Source organism: Sebastes fasciatus, chromosome 14, assembly GCF_043250625.1.
Source record: "Sebastes fasciatus isolate fSebFas1 chromosome 14, fSebFas1.pri, whole genome shotgun sequence".
In the NCBI taxonomy this organism is placed as follows: domain Eukaryota; kingdom Metazoa; phylum Chordata; class Actinopteri; order Perciformes; family Sebastidae; genus Sebastes; species Sebastes fasciatus.
The window spans coordinates 26,655,762-26,678,712 of record NC_133808.1 but is presented as its reverse complement, the minus strand read 5'-3'; the positions used below and the strand labels follow the sequence as shown (position 1 = coordinate 26,678,712).

Here is a 22,951-nt window from a genome sequence, read left to right as displayed (position 1 = left end):
TGTATATAAATCTAATGTAAATAACTTTTGAAATAAAGTATTAAAAAATAAAAATAACACTGTCATAACATGTTGCTGTTTTCCTTACATTATATTTGTTGTATAATTTATTTTATTTTATATTATTTTTATATGGTAAAATATATTTGCAGAATTATAATGAAAACTCTCAACAGGGATTTAAATGTAATAAAATAAAATAAAAAACAACAGTCAGCTTGTGTTTTTCCTTATAAGGTAAAAAGTGGGCGGACCCGGATGTGACGTCTGCGGGGTCAAAGGGAAGTTTGTACGTCTGCGTGGTGGTTTGGCGCCAGCAAATTTCGCGGGGCAAAAAAGAGGCACAAGAGAAGAAGGAAGCTCAAAAAATAGAAGATAAAAAGCTGGAGAACATAGTTAACAAACAAAACCACAAAGTGAACTGGTCTGCCGGTGGTTTATTTAACTGGTTTAGATGGTTTCGATGGTTGTGTCCGTGTCTTCCTGCTTCTCGTCCTGAACTCTGGAGGTGAGCAGAGCAGACACTCACTGTGTGTTTGTGTCAAAAACAGAGTCAATATTTGTTCTTTAGCTCGGTTTATTTACCTCTTAGTGAGTCTAAATAAAGTAGAACATGTGAGGTTGTGTCGTCCCGGTGTTATTATGATGTTAGTCCACTTATTAATGTATTAAACTCAGCTAAGAGCTACAGACTGGAAACATGCAGCCAGCTAGCTGCACTATTTAAAGCTAATTAACAATAGCTGCAGGCTAGTGATGTCACAAGATGCATTATGGTCCAAGATCTAGGATAATAAGATGTGATGGAGTGGATTCAGTAGGTTTAATAGTGTTATTTACAGCACTTGACAGACTTGTTTTGGTTCCTTTGATGTCCTCTGGTAGCATTCAGCATCCACTAAACATGTGTCCACCAATACATCCATGGTGTCCACACACCTGTTATAACCTTTATCTTTATTTATCTCATGTTGACAGATCTGGAAACAGTGGAGGGTGAAAGCATCTCTACATAAAACTCACTGAGGTAAGTTATGTGTCTGTGCCTGCTTATTAGTATGCATTATCATTTGTGCATATAAAAAGATGATGCAAACCACTGACTATTATACTATATACACTTACATATATATCAGTGTTTACATTAAGAATAAACCAGTCTACACAAAGAACACAGTACCAATCTGATACCATAGTTCTTCTTAAGGTCACAGTATATAAGTACACTGTATAATACACAAGTATTATCATATTATTATCCACCTACCTCATGTACATAAAGCAACCTTTTGCATTGATCATGCCATATTTATTCCAGCACCCTTTGCACCCTGTATCATCACACTAATGTCATTATATGTTCATAGTTAAATATTTGTTTTTACCTTTGTCCAGCTTTGTTGTCCTTTTTTTTTTTTTTTTTTTTTAGCTCTGTCTATTTCTGTGTGAAAACCAAAGTCAAATCTAAGGCTAACTCGGGTTGCTGAAGCTTCATATTAGATTCAGCTAAGCTTTATAATGCATTTTGCACAGAACATACAGTAGTTGCTTTCGAAAGAGATCACATTGGCAGGAGGAATGTTTACAGCAATCAGTAACTCTTAAGACGTACATTTAGCATGTCAGATTTTTTTAAATCTGAACCTATTCTTTGTGATTCTTGAGAATGACCTTGTTCAGCCTCTTCCTGTTCCTGTTATCCCATTTCCTAACTCCATCCTGCTTTCTCTCTCTCTCCCTTTATCTTTTAAGGCCTTCTGGAGGTGAGTTACAATGATGGCGACGGCGGAGCCTCCGAGCAGCTCCAGCTTCCTCCCCCTGCTGGAGTCTCTGGAGGACGGCGCTGCTGGACAGTCTGAGCACACGGACGCCTACCTCACCATTGCCAAGTACGTAACTAGTGCTCGTCTTTGACTGTCCTCTGGATATGTCGGAGGATGTGTTGCCTCAGTTACAACTAGAATATGAGTGAGAAAATAATTTACTTTTCCTCTCCAGTCGGCTCAGTGGAGATGAAGGCCGGCAGTTTCTCCCTGCAGTTGAAAAGCACTTTTCTCGTTTGGGTAAAACCATCTTGGTGAGTCTTTTGCACATCATTAAATCTCCCATATTTTATATAAAATCTCTTTCATCTATGATGCATAACTCTGCTCTTGTGTTGTGTCCAGGCTCACATGTCCAGTCCGACTGCGGAGCTGAGCCAAGCTGCCTTGCAAGCTTTAGGGTTTTGTTTGTACCACTCTCACGTCGTCTCTGGAGTGCCTGGTACATTCATTTACATGTTTTATACATCATTTGTTTCAGATGTGTTTAAATTCTGTGGGAATATAATTGCTGCTGAGGGTGATTTTATTTTGTTTGTTTTCCAGAAACCTTTGCAGCAGAATTACTATCAGCACTTTGTTCCCTGGTGGGGAAGTCGTCAGATAAGAACACATGCACCAGAGCATTATGGGTCATCTCCAAACAGAGCTTTCCTCCAGATGTGGTTGGCAAAAATGTGAGCATCAGCAGAGGTTTAAATCCAGGGGAATATGACTGAAAACACAATGCTGCTGTATTGATCCGTGTTGCTTCACTCACTCAGGTGTCGTCTATACTGGGAACACTGGAGAGTGTGTGGAGCAGAGAGGACATCCAGTCTGTGGTGATGGAGCACGAGGCCTTGAACGTTATCATCAGGTAAAAGAACAATAGGTCATGGGAATATTTATATCTGAATCAGCGATTGTGATTATAAGAGTTGGTTCCTGGTGTTTATAGGATGTTGGAGCAAGCGCCGGCCCAGATGGGCGAAGGAACGTTGCGGTGGGCAAAGTTCATCATCCCGCTGGTGGTCCACTCTGCCTCCAAGGTGCGTCTCCGTGCAGCGGCAGCCATGGAGATGGGCATGCCTCTTCTCCTGGAAAAACAGATGGAGGTGGCTGGTATCATCGAGCCAATGATGTCCACAGTGAGTATCTCTGCGTTTCAGTAACAGTGCTTTGATAGTTTTGTTTTATTGTTTGTACCTTGTATGATGAATGGAAATGGACTGCACCAAACGTCTGGAAACAAACAGCAGATCTTGTGTCGTTGAATATTTCATTTCTAAACTGTTGATACTCATGAGGATATGAATATTCAAGATGCATGATTCACTTACTGCCAGCCTTCCTAGTATTTAACACCTGCAAAGACAGAAAGGAAGTGAGCGGTTTCTGTAACTCTGCTGACGTGTTTGTATCTGTCTGTTCACAGAAACTGATCCCAGAGCTCCAGAAGCTTTTCATGTCTAAGAATGAAACCAATGTCCTGAAGCTCTGGCCCTTATTTGTAAAACTGCTCGGGAAGGTAAAGTGTGTGTGTGTGTGTATATGTCTGCATGTTCTGTCTCTGAATTATTCGTAGATCAGTGGATGACTGAAGTCCATATAATAATTTATACTGAGGCACATTAGATTCACTATAAACTTTTGTAGAGGTTTAGTAGTTTATATTTGGATCACAGATTAAGTTTTAAACATTAATACGCTGCTACTGATTTTAGTATAGGCCCACTTAAAACAGTGTGCAGCTTTATTAGGAGAATATAACATTGGATTGGACTCAAATTCATTATTAAAAAGTTTGAATTTGGGGGCAAACATCTTCATTTGAAATGGCTGAAGGGTTATTTTCTCTCTGCGGGGCAAACTGCTGGCTTTCAGATGTTAATATAATCTCTCATAAGTCTTGGCACTTTTAAGAACTGTTACCTTAGAATGAGGTGTTTATATCTACATAGGGAGCGGTCCTGTTCACGGAGTTTGCCATGTTTGTAAATGTGCTTTATAAATAAATTTAGAATATTAAAATGTATTTCCTACACAGCTGCTGCACAGAGGAGGTCCCTTCATCAACTCACTGCTGCATCTGGAGGAACTTGGTTTCCGCAGCTCTTCTCCCGCCATCAAGAAGATCGCCTTCATCGCCTGGAAGAGCCTCATAGATAACTTTGCCCTCAATCCAGGTGAGCCCCCGTCTCTCTGGTCCCAGTCTTTATTTCCTCAGACTAATCGTGTTTTTGAACTCTTCAGTTTTGCTTTGCACTGTCTCCACGGCTAAATGTATTTCATGTCACTCCTGAAGACATCCTGTGCAGTGCCAAACGTATGAAGCTTCTGATGCAGCCCCTCGCATCCATCAATGTCAGGACGGAGGTCTTGCTGCTCACCAAGGTGGAGGTCTGGTGGTACCTGGTGGTCCAACTCGGGCCCAACCTATTCCCCAACTTTGATCAGGTCAGACACACCCCTTTTTCTCTTTCTCAACTACTGTAACACCTCATTCACCTGGCCCAGCACCAGCAAAAACAAGACGTAAATCCCACATTATGTTCATTGTCTGTAGGACTCGTTTCAAAATATTAAGTAGTTACACACTCTGAGCTCATCTGTACTTGAAGGAGCTGAGTCTCACGTCGTCACACTGTTAGTTAGCAGTGACCTGGAATTCTTTGGTACCAATCGTGTCATACTAGCTTGCAGAGAAGGAGGCTAAATAATGCTCCAAACTTACGCTAAATTGAAACTGGCATGACCGTTTTCAAAGGGGTCCCTTGCATCAATGATCTTTAGTAATCAAGTTACTCGAGGAATCGTTTCACATTGTTGAGATGTATACATTAGATATGAAGTATATTAGATATGACTACTAAGTAAGAGTAAAACATTGTTTGTCTTTGCAGGTTTCCGTTCCTCTGCTTCAGTGCACCATTGGATCCGACTCCTCTTCAGTCCCAGGCACTCCTTCTCGAGCTGTCAGTCAGAATGGTGCCGTCACACCTGGTCTACCCAAGACTGGTACGTTTACACATCCACCTGCCTCCACCCAGGCCTATCAGTCCCCTACAGTATATGAGGACATTGATGGAAACTGTAATTTGTGTTTGTTTTTGTTGTCCTCCTAATAGCGGGCTTCAGCAGCCCACCGCCTCGATTCAGCCTGAACTCCAGCGTCCAGATGCCCTCCACCTTCCCCTCCATCCAGCTGCTGGGCCTGGAGATGCTGCTGCACTATTTTCTGGGACCAGAGGTCATTGCCACGGCAGCAAAGAAAAAACTCATCCTGAGTCTTGGTGAGAGTCAGAGTTACAGAGTTATTCCTGTGAATACGATGTCTCAGGAACGCCTGGAGGGATTTACTTCAAATTTGGCACAAACATCCACTTGGCCTCAGGCTTTTGGCCATAACTCAAGAATTCATATGCTAATTATGACAATTTCACACAAATGTTTAATAAGATAAAATGATGAAGTGATGTCATTTTGGACAGACATGGATGTAAACTGCAACTTGACTGTTTGGCGGAGGCATACAACCATGAGGCGGTAATTCTAGTTTTAACATTCAAAGCTTCTATTGAGGTTTTTGAATGAAGCTTTGAATGTCTGTTAATAAGCTACAGGTGCAAGTCTCCCTCTGTGTGTGTGTGTGTGTGTGTGACAAGTGGGAGAGCAAACTTTTTGACAGCAGTGAAAATGTTGTTTTTGAAAGGCAAAACGCCAACAAACATGCTGGGAATTTTGGAAATGATTACATCTATCTTTGATTTTTGGACCGAGACAATTACAGAGACGAGGACTGAGTGACTGAATGACTTCTCATGGCGGTTTTAATTTTGTTCTGAAGGCTGAATCCGTGCTCTGCTGCCACACTGTAGACTGGAAAGTACCAGACTATCTGAACGTGGGATTTCCCGATCCTGCAAGCACTGGCTTCACAGGGAGGAAATCCTGCAGCATGCGCTCCTTCTGCACCGCTGGCGCAGCAGCACCGGCTCTGTGACCTGTAGTAAGGCCTCCAGTCTGTTAAAATGATGGATGGCCTTCAGATTTTTCCGGCATTGTTAAAAAATAACATTAATGATGGAAGATATTCGGTTAATGTGACGTCTGGTCTCGTCATGCTAGCTTCTGGTGTGTTGGATAGATGACTAAAAAAAACTGCAGTTAATTTACAACACGTTTCTTTCCAGAGCCCTTGAACCACCCGCTCCTCTCTGGTTCTTCCTCTTTCACTAAACATGCTGCTGTGCTCACCTCCAACATCCGAGATGGATTCATCAACATCGGCAAAGACGCTCCAGGTAAACGCCACAGCTTTACTGGGCTGAGTTGATTCAAACTCACCACTGACTCTCTTTTTCAGTCCTGTAAATGAGGTTGTTTAGTTTCTAAACAGTTAATGGAATACCCCCGTCTCCACCTCCTCCTGTCAGCATTTGGCAGAACGTCAATTTATTGTTGCCTGAGTTGAACTGAGCCAGTTTTATTGTCAGGAGCTCCATATTTACTGCAGGAGGCCATGCTTGCATAAAAGCACAGATTTCACTAATATGAAATTGGCTGTTCTTAACTATTTATGTTTATTGACTTAGTCTCAGTGTTGCTTGACAACACTGAAGAAGTAAAGAAACATCAGTAACAGCAACAGCATTGATTTAACTGATTCAAGAGAATCAAAAAGTGCTTATACATGCACTTTTCTAACCCGGTTGATTTTGGCTTTCAGCAGCAACTTTATTTCTTGGCGGGAGTTTAGACCAAAGCTCTGTGTTAAAACAACGCAGGGGGATACATTGGTGGGGTCGTGTTGTTTTAAGGTACCTGTGGGACAATGAAATACCAGTTGGTACTCAGTTGGTTTTTACAAAGTGTAAGTGCATGAAAAAGACATCAGACAGGGAAAGTATCTCTGGCAACAACACTGCAGAGGGATGAGAGGAAGGATCATTACTCGTAGCCTGTCCTTGTACCCAAACCGACCACCGTCTGACTGGAACTGAAATGTTAAGGTCTAAGTAGGGATGTCGCGTTACCAGAAATTTAGTAGTCTCTACCAGGACCAGTGAAATTCCACGATTTCTCGATACCTATTGGATACCAGAGTAAAACAATAAATCCCATGTACTTCAACATACACTCCTTTTATTACCGTTTGCATACTGGTTTTTGCCAGGAGGTTAAACAGTTCATAATTCCCTCACTATTATATTTTATATATTGCTGTGAAAACATCTCCTTCAAACAACCAAAACATAATGTTATAATTTACCTTCACCCAATACTCATTTTTACTGAATTCATCCTATTGTAAATCAATGGTACCTCCCTTGTTGAAGTCGGCAGGACGAGAGCTAGTTAACGTTAAACTGTTAGCAGCCAGTAAGTAGCACAGTCCTGCACGTCGCTAACAACTAACGTTAACTAGCTCTCGTCCTGCCGATTTCAACACATATTTTTTTCACAATGTAGCATTATTAGGGACAAAATAGGGTGAGACTCCTGGACGCCTCAATAGGGAATTTACTGCATCCCACACACATTTTCTTTCGTCCCTGGGACGACAGGACGCCGTTAGTTTTGAGCACTGATGGTACGAATACGTCACGTTTTCAGAGTTTTGGCTTGACTTGGTAACAAAGTATCGGTTCTCGTGACATCTCGAGGTCTAAGTATGTTAGTTCCCGTCAAAGACCTCTTCATATCACTGAAAATATGCAAGACTTGGTTTGAAAATGGGGTTACTGATTGCTGATCAGCTGCATGTACGTCAGGTTATTGTAGTGCATGTTGTCAGATGTCCTGCGTTAAGTATCTTTAACCCAAAACCTGAATGCATGTAAACATTAACGGTTCCATCTCTTCTCCTCCTATAGATGCTCTTTTGGCCGTCATATGGACGAGTCTCGTCCGGTTTGTCAACTTATCTATAGAGTCTGGTAAGTACTTGAACACGTGATATGGAGAGCACTACCAAAGAAATGCAAATTAATGTTCATTAATGTTCATTTTATACATTTGTACGTTTCTGTGTTTGAGTTTTTTTTGTTTTTTTTTGCAAGTTTACTGATTTTATAAACGCATCGTGAGAATGTACTGTAATGTTTGACAAAAAGCCTGTGATGCCACAAGTAAATTTTTTAAAATTGATTAGATGTTGAAGACATTGCAGGGCTTTTATGTTTATTTATTGGCGTCACTTGTTGCTTTTATTACCTCAATACAGACAAACAAACACATAACATTGGTCCTCATGAATGATATTCCAGCTGTTTTATGTTATTGTCCTAATAGAGAACTGTCATTGTGGCTGCTGCTCGGCAGTGTGGGGATCTTAAAGTTGTGGTTCCCGCCTCGTAGCTCCACATAGAGCACTCTGATTGGGTCTGGGTTATATGTCATTCGGGAGGAGGACCAGTGAGACCATGTCCTCGTCTCCTGCCCGACCCACTCTCACTGTCACATCAGTTTAAGTCGGAGCGGTCCGATCCTCGTGGTCTAGACTGCCGTGAAGAGAGAAAAACACTGAGGGGTTCGTCCCCGATGATGATTTCCTTCTCAAGAAAAGCACCCCCCCCCCAAAAAAAAAAATGAGGTTTGTATTTGTAACTCTGCTGATGAGTTTTCGTCCCTGGATGTCTGTAGGCAGTAAGAAGGATCGTCATGGCGGTGAAGTGCTGACTCTGATGCTTCAGGCTCTGCAGAGCATCGTCACCTCAGAAGCTTTGCCTGCAGACAAAGTCCTGGTGAGACAGAGATTCAAAACCATCAAGTCTGATGCCTTATCTTTCATGTACCTTACTCACTGACTACATTTACATGCACAAAATATTCAGTTTTTTTGCCCTCATTCTGAGAATGACAATATTCCTACAAAGCTGTTTACATGGCTAATGAAAATAAATAATTCCACTAATATTCCCGTTTACATGCAGCCGTGCATTAACGTCACCAGCTGTTCTTTTACAGTTTTTAAATAGAAATTGTTGAAATGTTTAAAATCCAAATATCTGTTTAATCTTTCCCCTCAGATTCTGTTTGAGGCCACAGTGAAAGGTATCCCCCAGAGAGTTCTGGGCTCTGCCTCCTATCAAGTGGGAAAGATGGACGTTCTAAATGTGAGTGATTCTTTCTCCTCCGTTAATAAACACATATTCATATTCATGGAAATGCTCATAAAGAGAGAATTGGTTATAATATGTATTTCATTCCTCAGGGAACGCCGGCCCTGTTCCTCATTCTTCTGCTCTACAACAGCAGCATGCTCTCAGCCTACATCGAGGACGAGAGGTGGGTCCGATGTTTTGTTATTATATATGTATCAGTCAGTTTAGTCTGTGCTCACAGCGGTAGTTCGGTTTGCTCTCTCTAGACAAAGCAAAAAAGATTTATGTTTTTCTTTTTAGTTTTATTCTGGTAAAGTTCAAACATGTATCCACTATATTACCTGGTGATGTAGTGTGAAACATAAATTGTTACTAAGAGTTGTGTGGTGCCTGCAAGCCGAGTCGAGTTGACCATGGTTACAAGTCAACCATGGTCATTTACACTTTCCCAAGTATTTAATCAGTTTTTCACCTCAGGACTGAAACCTGGTTGCCGTCATAATTTAGTGTAGTTGTCACAGTTCCCAAAGTTAAGCGGGCAACAAGCACTTTTGTATGTAGTTGCTATTTTTTTTTTTAGAATAATTGAATGATGTTTAATCTACAGTACTAATACATTATTTAACCTGGGTACAGTGTTGTCATAGATGCTAGTTTGGCGCCCTCTGGCAGTGCAAATGTAAACTGCAGGATGAGTTTAAATTAATCCACTAATGTGTTTTTTCCAAGTAGATAAAAAAAATAAAAAAATTAAATCAAATTTGTTAAGTTATATAGATTTTTTATAACTAACTTAATTCACCTATAAGCTACATAAAACATTTTTGTGCATTGGAACTATGCAGATTTAAAGGGACTATTTGTAACTTTCAGAAATGCTTCTTAACAGCGACACCTGTGGCCGTGAAATCAACGAAAGTCAGCGTCGGGCTCGCGCTTGCTCGCTCTCAATATACCTGAACGAGCATCACTCAAAACAGTGAGGCGACACACGTCAGCTAAAAGCACAATATCACTCTATATTTCAGCTGCTTGGCAGTAATGTTAGCTGACCAGACGAAGGTCTCTCCATGAACATGATTTAGATCTGATCCTAGTGTTGGCTTTTCCTGCCTAAGTGCAGGCTGAGGCAGCGGGGTTCTCCAGCGTGTCTCCCTGCTCTCTCTGCCCGCAGCCGGAGAGAGCAGAGGAGACACCGGCACCCGGTCGGTAACGAGAAGACAACGTAAATCTCTGTAGAGCTCCGTCACTTCACAAGACACGGAAAACCTCTGTTGGTCTGGAGGAGCTGCAGCAGTTATTTCTGCACAAACGTCCACTAGATATTGTCAGAGCTAAACTAACTCTTCTGCAGTGTGGAGTGAACGCGCGTTCACGTCTAGAGGTGGAGCGAGCTGAGCTGTCTGAGTGAAGGCGAGCAGGCAGAGGAGGAGGGTACAGCGGCTACACGCGAACGCGCATATGCGAGCGCGCATGTGTGACGACCCGCTACATTTATGCGCGTACAAAGTTACAAATAGTCCCTTTTAAGAATGTGGTTCGTACTCTTTGTATTACTTTACATCACATGAGTGTTGCTTGATGTCTTTCTGGCTTCTGCAGGTTTTTCCAGTGCCTTCAAACGTTGGTTGGTTGCGGTCTGTCGGGCCCCACTTCCCCGCTAGCGTTTGGTGAGGCGGTGCTGGGCGCCATCAAACGCAGCTCCGCGTCTGTGCAGAACAAGGAGCAGCTGTGGAGGATGTGGAGCGTGATGGTCAGCCCATTCACCGACACCATCACACAGGTAGGCAGAGTAGCAGGGGGCCTGCTTATATCTATCTATTTATTTAACTTAAAAAAATATATATTTATCACTTCATTTATTTCTTCCAGTACAAATGATAACACAAAATCTAAGCTGTAACTAAATAATATATTCCATGAATTAAGGCAGAAATAACTAGGGCTGACCCAAATGCTTCAACCGTTGCCATGGTAATTGACCTCCTAATCAGTATTCGAATGCCTAATTTTTGGCTTATTTTTATATACAATTATGTAATAATAATGTATAAATTCCTAATAATTATAGTTATTATTTGTTATCCTCAGAGGGTTAACACTGTTTGTTGTGTGTAGAGTTGCGTGTGTGTACATTAGCGCTGCAGCGGCACTGTGCCGATGCTTCAAAGCCTAAAAACTGGTATTCTCCTGGGAAGAATAAAACTACAGTAGCAGGACATTAGGCTGTGATCAGAGGAGAAGCTGCTTAATGCAGAGTGATGTTTTCCCTCCGACAGCATTGTTAAATTCAATCACGTCTTTTTTTACAGTCTAATGAAGTCAACCAAGGTGACGCTCTGGAGCACAACTTTAGCGCCGTGCACTCTGCCTTGTTGTTCCCCATCACACTTCTACAACGTGGCACACCTCTACAGCAGGTCTGTTTACCTTTTTAAGATGTTATTTAACCTTCACACATTTAACCACCGTTTGACCTTAAAAGACCATGAAGCACCGGTCCAGAATCCTGATTCTAGCCCCTGTGTTTTGTTCAGGCGGCCCAGAAGTCGATGCTGTCCTCGTGGTCCAAACTGTACAAAGTGTTCGCCCGCTGCTCTGCGCTGGTGGTCACAGCTGAGGAGAACATCTGCTGCGAGGAGCTCTGTGCAAAGATGACGGCTGCAATAGACCGAGAGGCTCTGAGGGTGAGTAGAGGAGAGGAAAACTGGCGTCACAGTAAAGCAACGATAACCACGATGATACGTTAACATCTTAAATATAAAGTATAAAAGTACCTGGAAAAAAAATTAACAATTATGTTGTTAGAATTTAGCTTTTTAAAATTTGAAATCATTCATCCTCCCATTAAAGGACCAGTGTTTAGGATTTAGTGGCATCTAGCAGTGAGTTTGCAAATTGCAACCAACTGAATACCATTTCTGCTAATAAATCCTTTTAAACCTTTTTTTTAAAGGGGTTTTCAAATTAATAACATTTGAAAATGATTATGGTTGCTCCTGTGCCGTGATCGGGAAAATTGTTCCCACAATTAACGTACGCCTGGAGGTTAACACTTTGACCTCTGCAGTAGAAATGGTTCACCAGTGCCTACATTGGTATTCTGCTTATTATGAGGTCATTTCTTGGAGTATCTTTAAATGTTTCATATCCCTAAAATCTGTACAACCTAAGCTAAAAGGTTATGTCGGTCAATAAACTATAACAATTGATAAAAGTATTGAAAATGTAACGGCATTTTGAAGTTTTGTTACGTTCCACACGTAACGTATTGACATCATCACAAGCGTCCAACGTGATGATGCGAAAGACGGAAGACTTAGCTTTCTGCTGCAACAAGAATGAAAGCTCTAGATATTATGTTTTTTTTAAATTTTACATCGATTTAAACAGGATCATGCAAACATATATCTCCCGCGGGAGAGATCCGTTTTTAAATGTGGTGAAGATATTAGTTTTAATTTGTTTTGAAAATGTCACATATTGATGCTGTGTGATCCTCCAGGTTCCTTCGACATTAAATGCTGTTTCCAGTATCCTCCAAGTCATGGTCGAGTGTGTGGACTTCTCGCCGTACACTCCGCAGTTTCAACAGAAGTCGAAGTGTAAGAGAACCTAATCTAACCTGATTTCAGTCTTCACATGTTCACATTAAATGGAGAATCTTATCTTTATTCGCTCTCGTTTCTTGCAGCTCCTCATACTCCAGTAAACTGGATGAGAAAGAGGAATAAGGTCCTGGGGAATCTGTCCACCTTTCAGTCCCTGCTGGTACATTGTCTCGAGGTTCATCTGGAGGGTGCTGAGGCTTCCTCTGAAGTCACAGGACTGGCCCTGGTGTCCATCCTGTCTGCCCTCTTCACTAACCTCGCTCTCGCCAACACCGTCCAGGAAGCTCTGACTTCTCTGATTCAACCTCTCACACTCCTCTACAAACAAGCAGCCAGTGAGCCGCCCAAATTCTCCCCACAGCTTCTGGGAAAGGTGAGTTCTTTCTCAAATGGATTCACGGATTTTAAGTATTCATACTTTTTAAAGCATTTTAAGTGATAATGTTCTGCTTTTCTCTTTCAGTTGGAGAAGCTTCTCGGTGATGTTCTCGGCTGCCTGCAGACGCGCTCTAATCTGGCGTACAACAATGAACTCCTGGCGTTGCTCTCTCCTCTGCTTTGTGTGATGTTTCCTCACAAGAACAAGCAGCTCCGCAGCTCAGTCGCCCAGTTCTGGAACTCCACCTTCGCCAAATCAGTCAGCCTCACTTACCCCGACGAGATCAGGTGAAAATCTTCAGGTCACATTTTATGCTACGTTCACAAAAGCCCAAATGAACGTGTATTCATTTTGATAGAGAAGACTGCATCTGGTGCATGTTCATGATAGTTGTAAAGGTAAAATGATGGAGTGATTTCATTGAACAATTGTTGACAGTCTTTTCTGCATTTGCGGCTTTATCTGTAAAATCATAATTATGCAACAGTAGAGTCGTTTTTGTTTTATGACAGATCAAACAACAGAAGGAAGTAGATTAATTTATGTGGGCTTACATCAATCTTATAAATGTTTCTATTTTCTTTACACAGACCAATATTGAGCCAAGTGAAGCAGAAGACTCCGATCATTCTTCCTGGCTTTGAGGCCGTCGGTGTTCCTGATGAGCTCAGTGGACAGTATTCAGTGAGTTGCTTTTACCTTTACTGTTGTGGCTTCAGCTATATTCACCGCTCTCGTTGTCGTTATTTGTGGCTGATCTTGTTGGTGTCTTCAGAGTGAGGGTTCCCAGATGGAGACAAAGCTCAGTGGGATGCCGGTTTCTGTGGGGAAGAAGGACTCGCTGCTGGGAAAGGCCACTGAGACGAAGGACAGGAGCTCAGCAACGACCTCCAAGTCAGTTTCCGTAAGTTTAAACTCGGACCGGATCAGGTTTCACGAGGGACGTCCCGTGTTGCACAAAATGTTCAGGCATATACTAGAGGCAGAAATATATATTTTATACACTAAAAAGCAAAATGTAAGACATTTAGATTTATGGATATGTTAATGTTTACTACTTTCAGAGTTACTTATCTGTGTTGGCACACATACATTTGTCAACAAGGGAGACAGTGATTTTCTTTTCCAGTTGCTTTGCCAGCTGTTTTATCACTGGCTATGTGCAGTGCTTAGGGATGCACCGGTACCACGTTTTTCCAGACCAAGGACACATATTTACATTTGGGTACTTGCTGATACCGAGTACTGATATGAGCACTTAATAATACCGTTTCAACGCCACTAATTTCTTTAATGCATTAACGCAACTCGCGATTTTTAGGTTGTAGCGGGCTCAGTTTTAAAGCTAGAGTGAAGATACTGGCATCATATGAAACTACAAAACCTAAGAAATCCATTGGTACCTACCATGTAATAACGCTCCAAACTGGCGCTAAATTTTGGCGAGGAAAAACTGGCATGGCCGTTTCCAAAAGGGTCCCTTGACCTCTGACATCAAGATATGTGAATGTAAATGGGTTCTATGGGTACCCACGAGTCTCCCCTTTACAGACATGCCCACTTTATGATAATTACATGCAGTTTGGGGCAAGTCATAGTCAAGTCAGCACACTGACACACTGACAGCTGTTGTTGCCTGTTGGGCTGCAGTTTGCCATGTTATGATTTGAGCATATTTTGTATGCTAAATGCAGTACCTGTGAGGGTTTCTGGACAATATTTGTCATAGTTTTGTGTTCATTGATTTCCAATTATAAATATATACATACATTTGCATGTATACTGGCTTGAAATCTCCCATTCTGCAATAAGAGAAAGCATTTTGTTGTCACGTAAGGACAAAGTTACAGCTGCTATGTATTCCACTCAGACTTGTTTGGTTTTTAATTGCTCATCCTCCAACCATTGCACAACTGGTTTCCGTTGTATTCCCTTCGACAGACAAAGCTGGACTTTGGCTCTCCTAAGCCTCCTTGCAGGGGAGTTTTGGAGGAAGAGGCCTCCATCGACTTTGTCTTCATTCCTCCGGAGGCGAAGGAGCGAGTTCTGACGGAGCACCAGAAGGAGGTGAAAAGGACTAAAAGGTCAGATTTGTCCCCTTGTCTGTTTGTCCATCATTGGCATTTTAAAATACATTTAAAGTGTCCCGTGTTGTCAGTCTTGTGCAGAGATAATGTTTTCTTTGCCACACAGGGTTGACATCCCTGCCATGTACAACAACCTCGATGCTTCTCTGGATACAACGGTTTTCACCCAGTACACACAGAGCCAAGAAGACTCTTTGTAAGTTCTGCTACCAGAATCAAGATAAATCCCTGCTCAAAAACACAGCATTCACATAATGAACCATGTTTTCCCACAGGGACAAACCTGCAACTGAACAAGCTGATGACGAGGTTACCAAAGAGGCTCCGGGAAAGGTAATGAAACACACATCTCCATCACAGGCAATCAATACTGCCAGGAAAGACTCCATTGGGGGCTGGTTTTGTCCTGTTTTCCATTCTGCCAAAGCGATAATGAATAAAACAAAAACTCCTTGTACGTTGTTACATGCAGCACCCATGTAGCTCCCATATGTTCTTGCAAAGCATGGAAAAACAACAAATTCTGAACATTATTGTTGCTTTCGAATCCATTTAAACAGTACCCAAACTTCTTAAAAAAAACACGTTAAAACTTCAGCACATTATCTTTTTTTAAGCACATTATCTTTTTTTAAGCATCTGTTTTTGTCCTTTGCAGACAGATTTAGTTACTTGCATTTGATTTCTTTCAGGTTCCTCTGGAAGATGTGGAAAAAGAGGAAGACATGGAAGTTCTAACAGAACAAACTCAAGATTATGCCAGCCCAAAAGCAGAAGAGAACATGCCAGAAAACCCTGAGCAGGAAGAGATGATCCCAGAGTCGGCAGACGTTTCTATGGAGGATGATGCCAAGAGTGATGACAGAGCAGAAGACTTGGACCTGCAGTCTAAAGAAGGCACAAGTCCGAACATCTCTGGTTCTTCAGATTTGGTCTCAGGGACCCCCCAGAAACCCAACAGTAGACGTCAGTCCTTTATCACGCTGGAGAAGTACGCAGAGGGAAAACCTGCCAGCCCCAGCAGTGCGTCCACCTTCACAGGTCCCCTCATAAAGACCTCCAATAGCCAAGAACGCTCTCAAACCAAGAAGTCGTCCTCTCGGGCTTCCCAGACATCCACTGGTCCTAACTCTCAGGAGTCCCAGTCCTCTCAGACAGGAACAGTGAACTCACAGCGTCCTGTGAACAGTGCCCTCGAGTCCCCTGTAAGACCAAAAGACTCTGGGACAAAAAGTGAGCCAGTAAGGCTGACTGAGAGACTGCCCTGTGACCCAACAGACGAAGACGTTATCCCGGACACCCAGACTGAAGTGGAGAACAAAGAGAGTACTTCCTCATCAGAGGAAATGAAACCCTCAAGCCAAGAAGAGGAATCTGAACAGACTCTGGATGATTCTCAATCATCGGTGACCCAGATTTCTCCAGACGAACCCAGACGGTCCGGACGCCCCAGGGTCAAACCTCTGCTGCCTGGAGAGGACCCGAAGGAACAGGAAGAGAAATGCACCCCGGCGAAAAGGAGACGTTCTGGGGAGGAACCGAAAAGTGATGAAAGCAGACGAATGACGAGAAGTAAACTGGCTGCCGAGGAGGACAGTGGCAAAGTCAGGTTACGAACGAGGCCTCAGAGGGACAAGAGTGAGTCGAGCCAAACCAACTCTCAGGGTAGAACGAACAAGAAGATCAAACTGTACAGCAGTTCACAAGACCTCCTTGATAAACCTGAACCCAAAAGGAGAAGCATTAGAGAGTCCAGCCAAACTGACAAGCAGTCTGATAACGAAAGCCAGTCACAGGGGAGTCAAAGACGGCGGAGCAAGGCATCATTGGAGACCAAGGAGGAGGATGGAATAAAGAAAAAGGATTTGCCTGACAAAGAGTCCAGCCAAACTGACAAACATGAGCATGCAGAAAAGACCGAAGAGGATGACGATAAGGCAAAGAAAGACTCTCAAATCATCACTCCTTCCCCTCAAAGTGGTGGCAAATCCCAAGAGGTTGAGATTGTAGAAAAGACTGAAAAAGATGATAAGATCAAAAAAGATTCTCAAATAGTCACATCTTCTCCTCAAACTGGTGGCCAATCCCAAGAGGTCGAGATTTTAGAAAAGACCAACAAGGAAAAGAGAGATTCTCAAATTGTCACCTCTTCTCCTCAAGCTGCTGGCAAATCCCAAGAGGTTGAGATTGTTGAACAGACTGAAAAAGATGCCGATAAGCTAAAGAAAGATTCTCAAATAGTCACTTCTTCTCCTCAAACTGGTGGCCAATCCCAAGAGGTTGAATTTATAGAAAAGACCAATGAGGAAAAGAGAGATTCTCAGATGGTCGCTTCTTCTCCAACTAATGACGAGTCCCAAAATAGAACAAGCACGACGGACAAGTTGGAGAATGAATCGGAGGTCAAAGACAAACTCAAGACAATTAAAGACGCAGATGGCAACCTTAGTCAAGAGGACTCTCAAGTGATCACACCCTCCTCTATCGATAGCCAGTCTCGGCGGAGATCCAGTAGAACCAAGGCGTCATCTGAGGCGGCAGAAGGTAAAAGTGAAAATAAGGATTCATCAGAAAGGCAGACTAGGTCTAATTCTCAGGCAGCTGTTGCTCAACCAGAGGCCAGAAGTAGAGGAAGGCCCAGAAAGAGCAAGGGACAAGAGGAGCAGTCAAAGTCGAGTCCTAGCTCAACTCCTAGCTCAACTCCTAGCTCAACTCCTAGCTCAACTCCAGTGAATTCTCAGTCATTAGATACTGCAGGATCAACCGAATCCTCCCAAGGCAGGGGCAGATACTCGAGACGAAAATCTTCTCCAGCGTTGCCGGTAGCCAGCGTAGAGTCCCCAGAGTCTGAACCCTCGGAGGCCAAAGAAAGTCCCCCTATGCCCAAAAAGAGAGGAAGGAAACCTCGAGCGTCTCTTCCAAGTCCTCTCACCATTGAATCTAAAGAAGGTAAAATTAATAACGAGCTGGTAAAGGATGAATCTGCTTCTCAAAAGGCCGATTCACAAAGCGTAGAAGCTAAAAATACAACAGATTTAGAGGATTCACAGGAATCTCAAGATTTGCTCCAGGTTACATGTAACACTGAGGAGCAAAGTAAAGAAGAATCACCAATGGAGGTAGATGCTGTTGAAGAGAAAACCGAGAACACAGAGAAGAGCGAATCGCTCAGTGTGTCGCCTCGCAAGGAGGAGGAAACACAAAAGGACTCAAACATTGAGAATACCTCTTCACAGGAAGGTGACACTGGGGTCTTGCCATCTGCTGAGAGGCTTGAACCAGTTGGGATCAGTGCTGATCAGACTCAGGAAGAGTTGCCCTGTGACCCGTCTGTTGAGGACACACCGGCGTCCCCTGATGAGACAACAGAGAAACTGCAGACCTCAGAGGAGAAAGCTGAAGAAGTGTCTGAGTCTGGTGATAATGTTACAGAAAAACCAGAAGGTGATTCAGATTCAAACCACCAAGAACATCCAGTTGTTCCAGTGGAGGACACAGCTGAAGACATGGAGCGTCCAAATGTCATAGATGATTTTTCAAGGGAGGAGGAGGAGGAGGAGGAGGAGGAAGAAGAAGAAGAAGAAGAAGAAGAAGAAGAAGAAGAACAAGAAGAACAAGAAGAACAGTCTGCCTCCAACAAAGAAGACGAATCAACAAACCAGCACACAGAGGTCGGTGCTGGTGACGACATGACATCGTTACAGGAGAGCAATAAAGACGACAACATTGTGGAGTGTCAGGACGAAGAGGAAACTCAGACCGACGAAATTGAGAACGATGTATTCACAGATTTGGATGATGATCTGGCTGATGCTTCAGTGTTGTCAGAATCAACAAGTAAAGATATTTCCGCGGATTCTCCGGCGAAGCAGAAGGACCTGGAGGCTTTAATGGCATTAGATGTTGGCCAAAGCCCCAGCAGTGGCAGGACCAGAGGAACCTGGTCTCCTTCAGCCTCCCCATCCACCAGTATTCTTAAGAAGGGCATGAAGAGACCACTAGAGGAGGAGAGTCCCTCACCTCTTATCAAAGTAAGTGACAAAACACTTGTAAAAATGTCAAAATGCATTTCAAATACATAAGTTCTACTATATAAACCGTTGTTTTCTCATTTACCTTTGCAGTCCAGACGAGTGTCTTTCGCTAATCCAATCCAACATCAGGAACTGGCCGACGACATCGATCGTCGCAGCCCGGCTCTCAGAACCAGCTCCCCCAGAAGATCAAAAATCAGCGGTATCCCACAGCCCAAGGTACGAATGAGGCCAGCATTGTTCTTTAATTGCCATATTTCTGATCCTCATGAACCAGACCTTTTCTTTAGCTAATGATCTGCCTTGATCTAACATGACACCCGTCTGCTCCTTATTCCAGTACGTCACTACACCAACAAAGGGCCTGCTCATCCTGAGTCCCAGAAATCTGCACAGTCCAGGGTACAAGAGCTCCAAGAAATGCCTGGTATGAACACAAAATGAATATATCAACATTTATTATTGTCACCATTTTCTTTAGTGGGCGGTTACTTAAGGTCAGAAGAAATCAAACGTGGTTAACGTGGAGGCAAAGATCATGCAGAGAATGGCCTTTTTACACATTGGGAGACACGGAGCAACATTAACATACATTTTTAGTCTTATTTCTGTCCATAAGTCTAATATTGACTCTCCTTGTAGTTTTGGTTTTGCTCCCACCAACTTCTGACTTCTGGTTTATCACCAAATACCTGAAAAAAACAATCATATTTCCACCAGCCTCAGCTGTATTTTGTGCTAATTAGCAAATGTCACCATGCTAACACACGTTGGTAAACGTTATCTGCCAAACATCAACATGCAATGATTACATTTCTTTGCATAGCACATTTTATTCTTCCTTATCAACCCTGGCGCCTACCCACGATGCAACTTGACCGGCAACACGTCCCCTTTAATGTGCTGTAATCAGAGTATGATGAGCTAAAAAGCTCCATAGAGATCTCTGTGGGTGCATCATTGCAAAAAACCCTTCACTATACACTATTCATTTGATTCAGTTTTAATATAGACTATTTGATTAGTGCAGCTTTTAATAGTTTTAGTTTGGTTCCCAGTTGGAGGCTAGGGCTGCTCGATTATAGCCAAAATGATAATTATTTTGATCAATATTGAGATCCCGATTATTTATCATGATTATTCATTTAGCTTAGGGACGAAATCATTTTATTGCATGTTCAAATTTAAATAAAGAGCGCTGCTTTCACTGCTACATTCCTGCTAATATAATTCGTTGCATCAAAATAAGACTGGTCCTTATTCACTGTGCATCTCCTAGAAGCAAAATAAAATTGTACCAAAGCTTTTTACTCAAAATGTATCAACAGAGCGCTGCTTTCACTTCCACGTTGTGCTACGTTCCTTTGACTTTACAAATGTTTGCATCAAAATAAGACTTAATTAAGTTTCATCTTCACCTGAATTCAGTGCATTTTCATTTTGCACGTCTACTCTACACTATAATACTCTTCTACTCTGGACTGCAGCTGCAATATTCAGGGTTTTTCCTCAGACTGCTGCTGTAGGGTGCACACGCAGCAGCACGACAGCTCCCCAAAAGTGAAGCCAAAACATCCTTATCGCCCCCTATGAGCGGAGCACGCATTTTTAAATGTCAATATCACAGTCGATCATGTTCATTTAATTGTGGGAAGCCAAAATCGTGATCGCAATTAATATTCGATTAATTGTGCAGCCCTATTAAGAGGCTATTAATCCTAATGGTATAGATGCAACCCTTTTTTCCCCAGATTTCTGAAATGAGCCAGGAGCCGCGGCCCGTCTCCAGAGACTGTATCTACCCTGCCCTGGTTGGCTGCTCTGCACCGGTAGAAGCTGTGCTGCCTCAGATATCCTCCAACATGTGGTGAGTACAGCAAAGGGTTAATGAAAGGAAAATATGTTGTTTTAGGTAAAACATTTAGTCTTATCAGGTGCCTCTCTCTGTTACTGATGTTGATTCTCCTCATGCTGTAGGTCTCGTGGTTTTGGTCAGCTTGTTCGAGCCAGAAACATCAAAACAGTCGGTGACCTCAGTGCTCTTACTGCCAGTGAAATCAAGACTCTGCCAATTCGCTCCCCGAAGATCTCCAATGTCAAAAAGGCACTTAAAATCTATGAACAACAGGTATGCAACAGCACTGAGATCACACAGCACAAACACAAATGATAACACACATTTTACAAAAACATGTCAAGGTGAAATCCTTGTTTGACGTCTGAATGTTTCTCTTCCAGCGTAAAGGACGAGGTGGTGATGAGTTGAAGAGTCTTGATGAAATGGAGATGATGACCGCTGAACTGGAGGAGACCAGCGCTCCTCAAAACCAGTACGACGAGGAAAAGACATCAGCAGAGACATTAGGTGTGTAAAAAATCAATCTTGAAATACATTTATCATATATTATTTTTTTGCAAATCTACATTTCATCCATGAATTTGGACATTTTGGGAAGTAAGCTTATTAGCTTTCCTGTAGATAGTTGGATGAGAAGGTCAATACCACACTCTATCTGTACGGTATATATGAAGCTACAGCCAGGAGTCAGTTAGCTCTGTCCAAAGGTCACAACATCTGCCTACCAGCACCTCTTAAAGGGCAGGTCCATCTGTGTTCTTTTCTAAGTAAGTAAGATAATCAATAAGGTTATGAATAATTTGAATACTGGCACTAGCGGAGTCAAAGTTAGCTGTGCTAAGTTTGGAAAGAACTGAACAGGTTAGTTCGGATGTTATATCTCGTTTGTTTAATCCCTATAAATGGCGCGGTTTCTCCTTGTTTCAAGTCTTTAAGCTAAGCTAACCGTCTCCTTGCTGCAGCTTCATATTTACCGTATAGACATTCATGGAGAGTTGGATAAAAGGATCAATACCACTTTTAACAACTTCCTTGTTGTGTTTGCAGCAACAGAGCTGGTGGACGAGCCCGTTCCTTCAGACAGGAGGACGGAGCAAGACGGCTCCGGGGATCAGACCCCCGACACGCCGGCCGGCGAACAGAGACCTGAAGGGCCGCTGCAGTCGGAGGTGGAGTTCCTGACCGGCAGGATGACGCCACTAGAACTCAGTTACTGCTCCCCACAGCAGCTCGTCCAGATGCACGATCGGTTAGGAGGCATGATGAGGCGCGTGGTAGTCGAGCTGAAGACACGCCTCGACCAGACTGACAGCAAACCCTGAAGAGACTCCGCTTCTGCCGGATCGGACCGACACAGAAGTGTTGGAAGGCGCATAAAGAGACGGATCTACTCGAGAGGAATCTGCCACGAAGGATAACATTTTCTTTTATCCTAGATGTGTACATCAGATTTTACAAAGGAGGATTTTATGGTTTTAACTCAGAATGCCTTGGTCTTGTCTCACCTTTGATGTTTTCTTTGGTTAAAGTATTTTTTATTATTAAATAAATAAATAAATTCTAGCAGCACTTTTTTGTCCACTTGTAGCTTGAGCTGTTGGATAGTTTATACACTCTTAAGAAACACTCAAAGGGGAGCACAGTCACACTTTTTAAACTGTCAAACGATTTGTAATAGTTGTAATCTCGACATGGATGCTATTTTCCTTCTATAGACTTTGTAATAAGGGACTGATGCATGACTACAAATGTATGTAGAAAATTTGTTTTTTTCCGCATGCTGTTCCAATTTGTACATATGCTTTCTCTTGTGTCATTTAAATCCTCCATGTGCCTGTTTTTTAGGCTGTTTACAATTTAACTCAGTGCTCTTGTATATTTTTTACAATTTCTTAGTTTGTAATATTTTTTTTCTGTCTTTTCAGTTTAACGTCTTATTGCATTTCTAAAGTCATCACGGCGCACACTGTAGATGATGGTAGACAGTCTGCACTTCAGTCTTTATTTGTGGTTTTAAATGCTTCAATAAAAGACAGAATTTATAATGATTTGTTTTTAAAGTGTAATTACA

At 42.5% G+C, this 22,951-nt stretch overlaps 1 protein-coding gene across 1 annotated transcript; it reads left to right on the top strand.

The window, feature by feature from the left end:
• Nucleotides 1–275: 275 nt before the first annotated feature.
• On the top strand, nucleotides 276–22,928 carry rif1 (replication timing regulatory factor 1). Its single transcript, XM_074657551.1, has 36 exons — nucleotides 276–508; nucleotides 979–1,027; nucleotides 1,753–1,889; nucleotides 1,999–2,077; nucleotides 2,169–2,265; nucleotides 2,370–2,500; nucleotides 2,588–2,682; nucleotides 2,764–2,953; nucleotides 3,241–3,333; nucleotides 3,853–3,991; nucleotides 4,111–4,262; nucleotides 4,709–4,823; nucleotides 4,934–5,098; nucleotides 5,999–6,109; nucleotides 7,682–7,744; nucleotides 8,451–8,551; nucleotides 8,837–8,923; nucleotides 9,022–9,095; nucleotides 10,514–10,694; nucleotides 11,224–11,331; nucleotides 11,449–11,598; nucleotides 12,417–12,516; nucleotides 12,606–12,895; nucleotides 12,986–13,188; nucleotides 13,492–13,585; nucleotides 13,677–13,805; nucleotides 14,843–14,985; nucleotides 15,095–15,184; nucleotides 15,264–15,321; nucleotides 15,681–19,019; nucleotides 19,113–19,241; nucleotides 19,363–19,449; nucleotides 20,774–20,889; nucleotides 21,000–21,150; nucleotides 21,261–21,387; nucleotides 21,928–22,928. Exons 3-36 carry the CDS (start codon nucleotides 1,774–1,776, stop codon nucleotides 22,200–22,202), a joined length of 7,578 nt encoding a protein of 2,525 aa, XP_074513652.1. The 5' UTR covers nucleotides 276–508; nucleotides 979–1,027; nucleotides 1,753–1,773; the 3' UTR covers nucleotides 22,203–22,928.
• The last annotated feature ends 23 nt before the right edge of the window (nucleotides 22,929–22,951 follow it).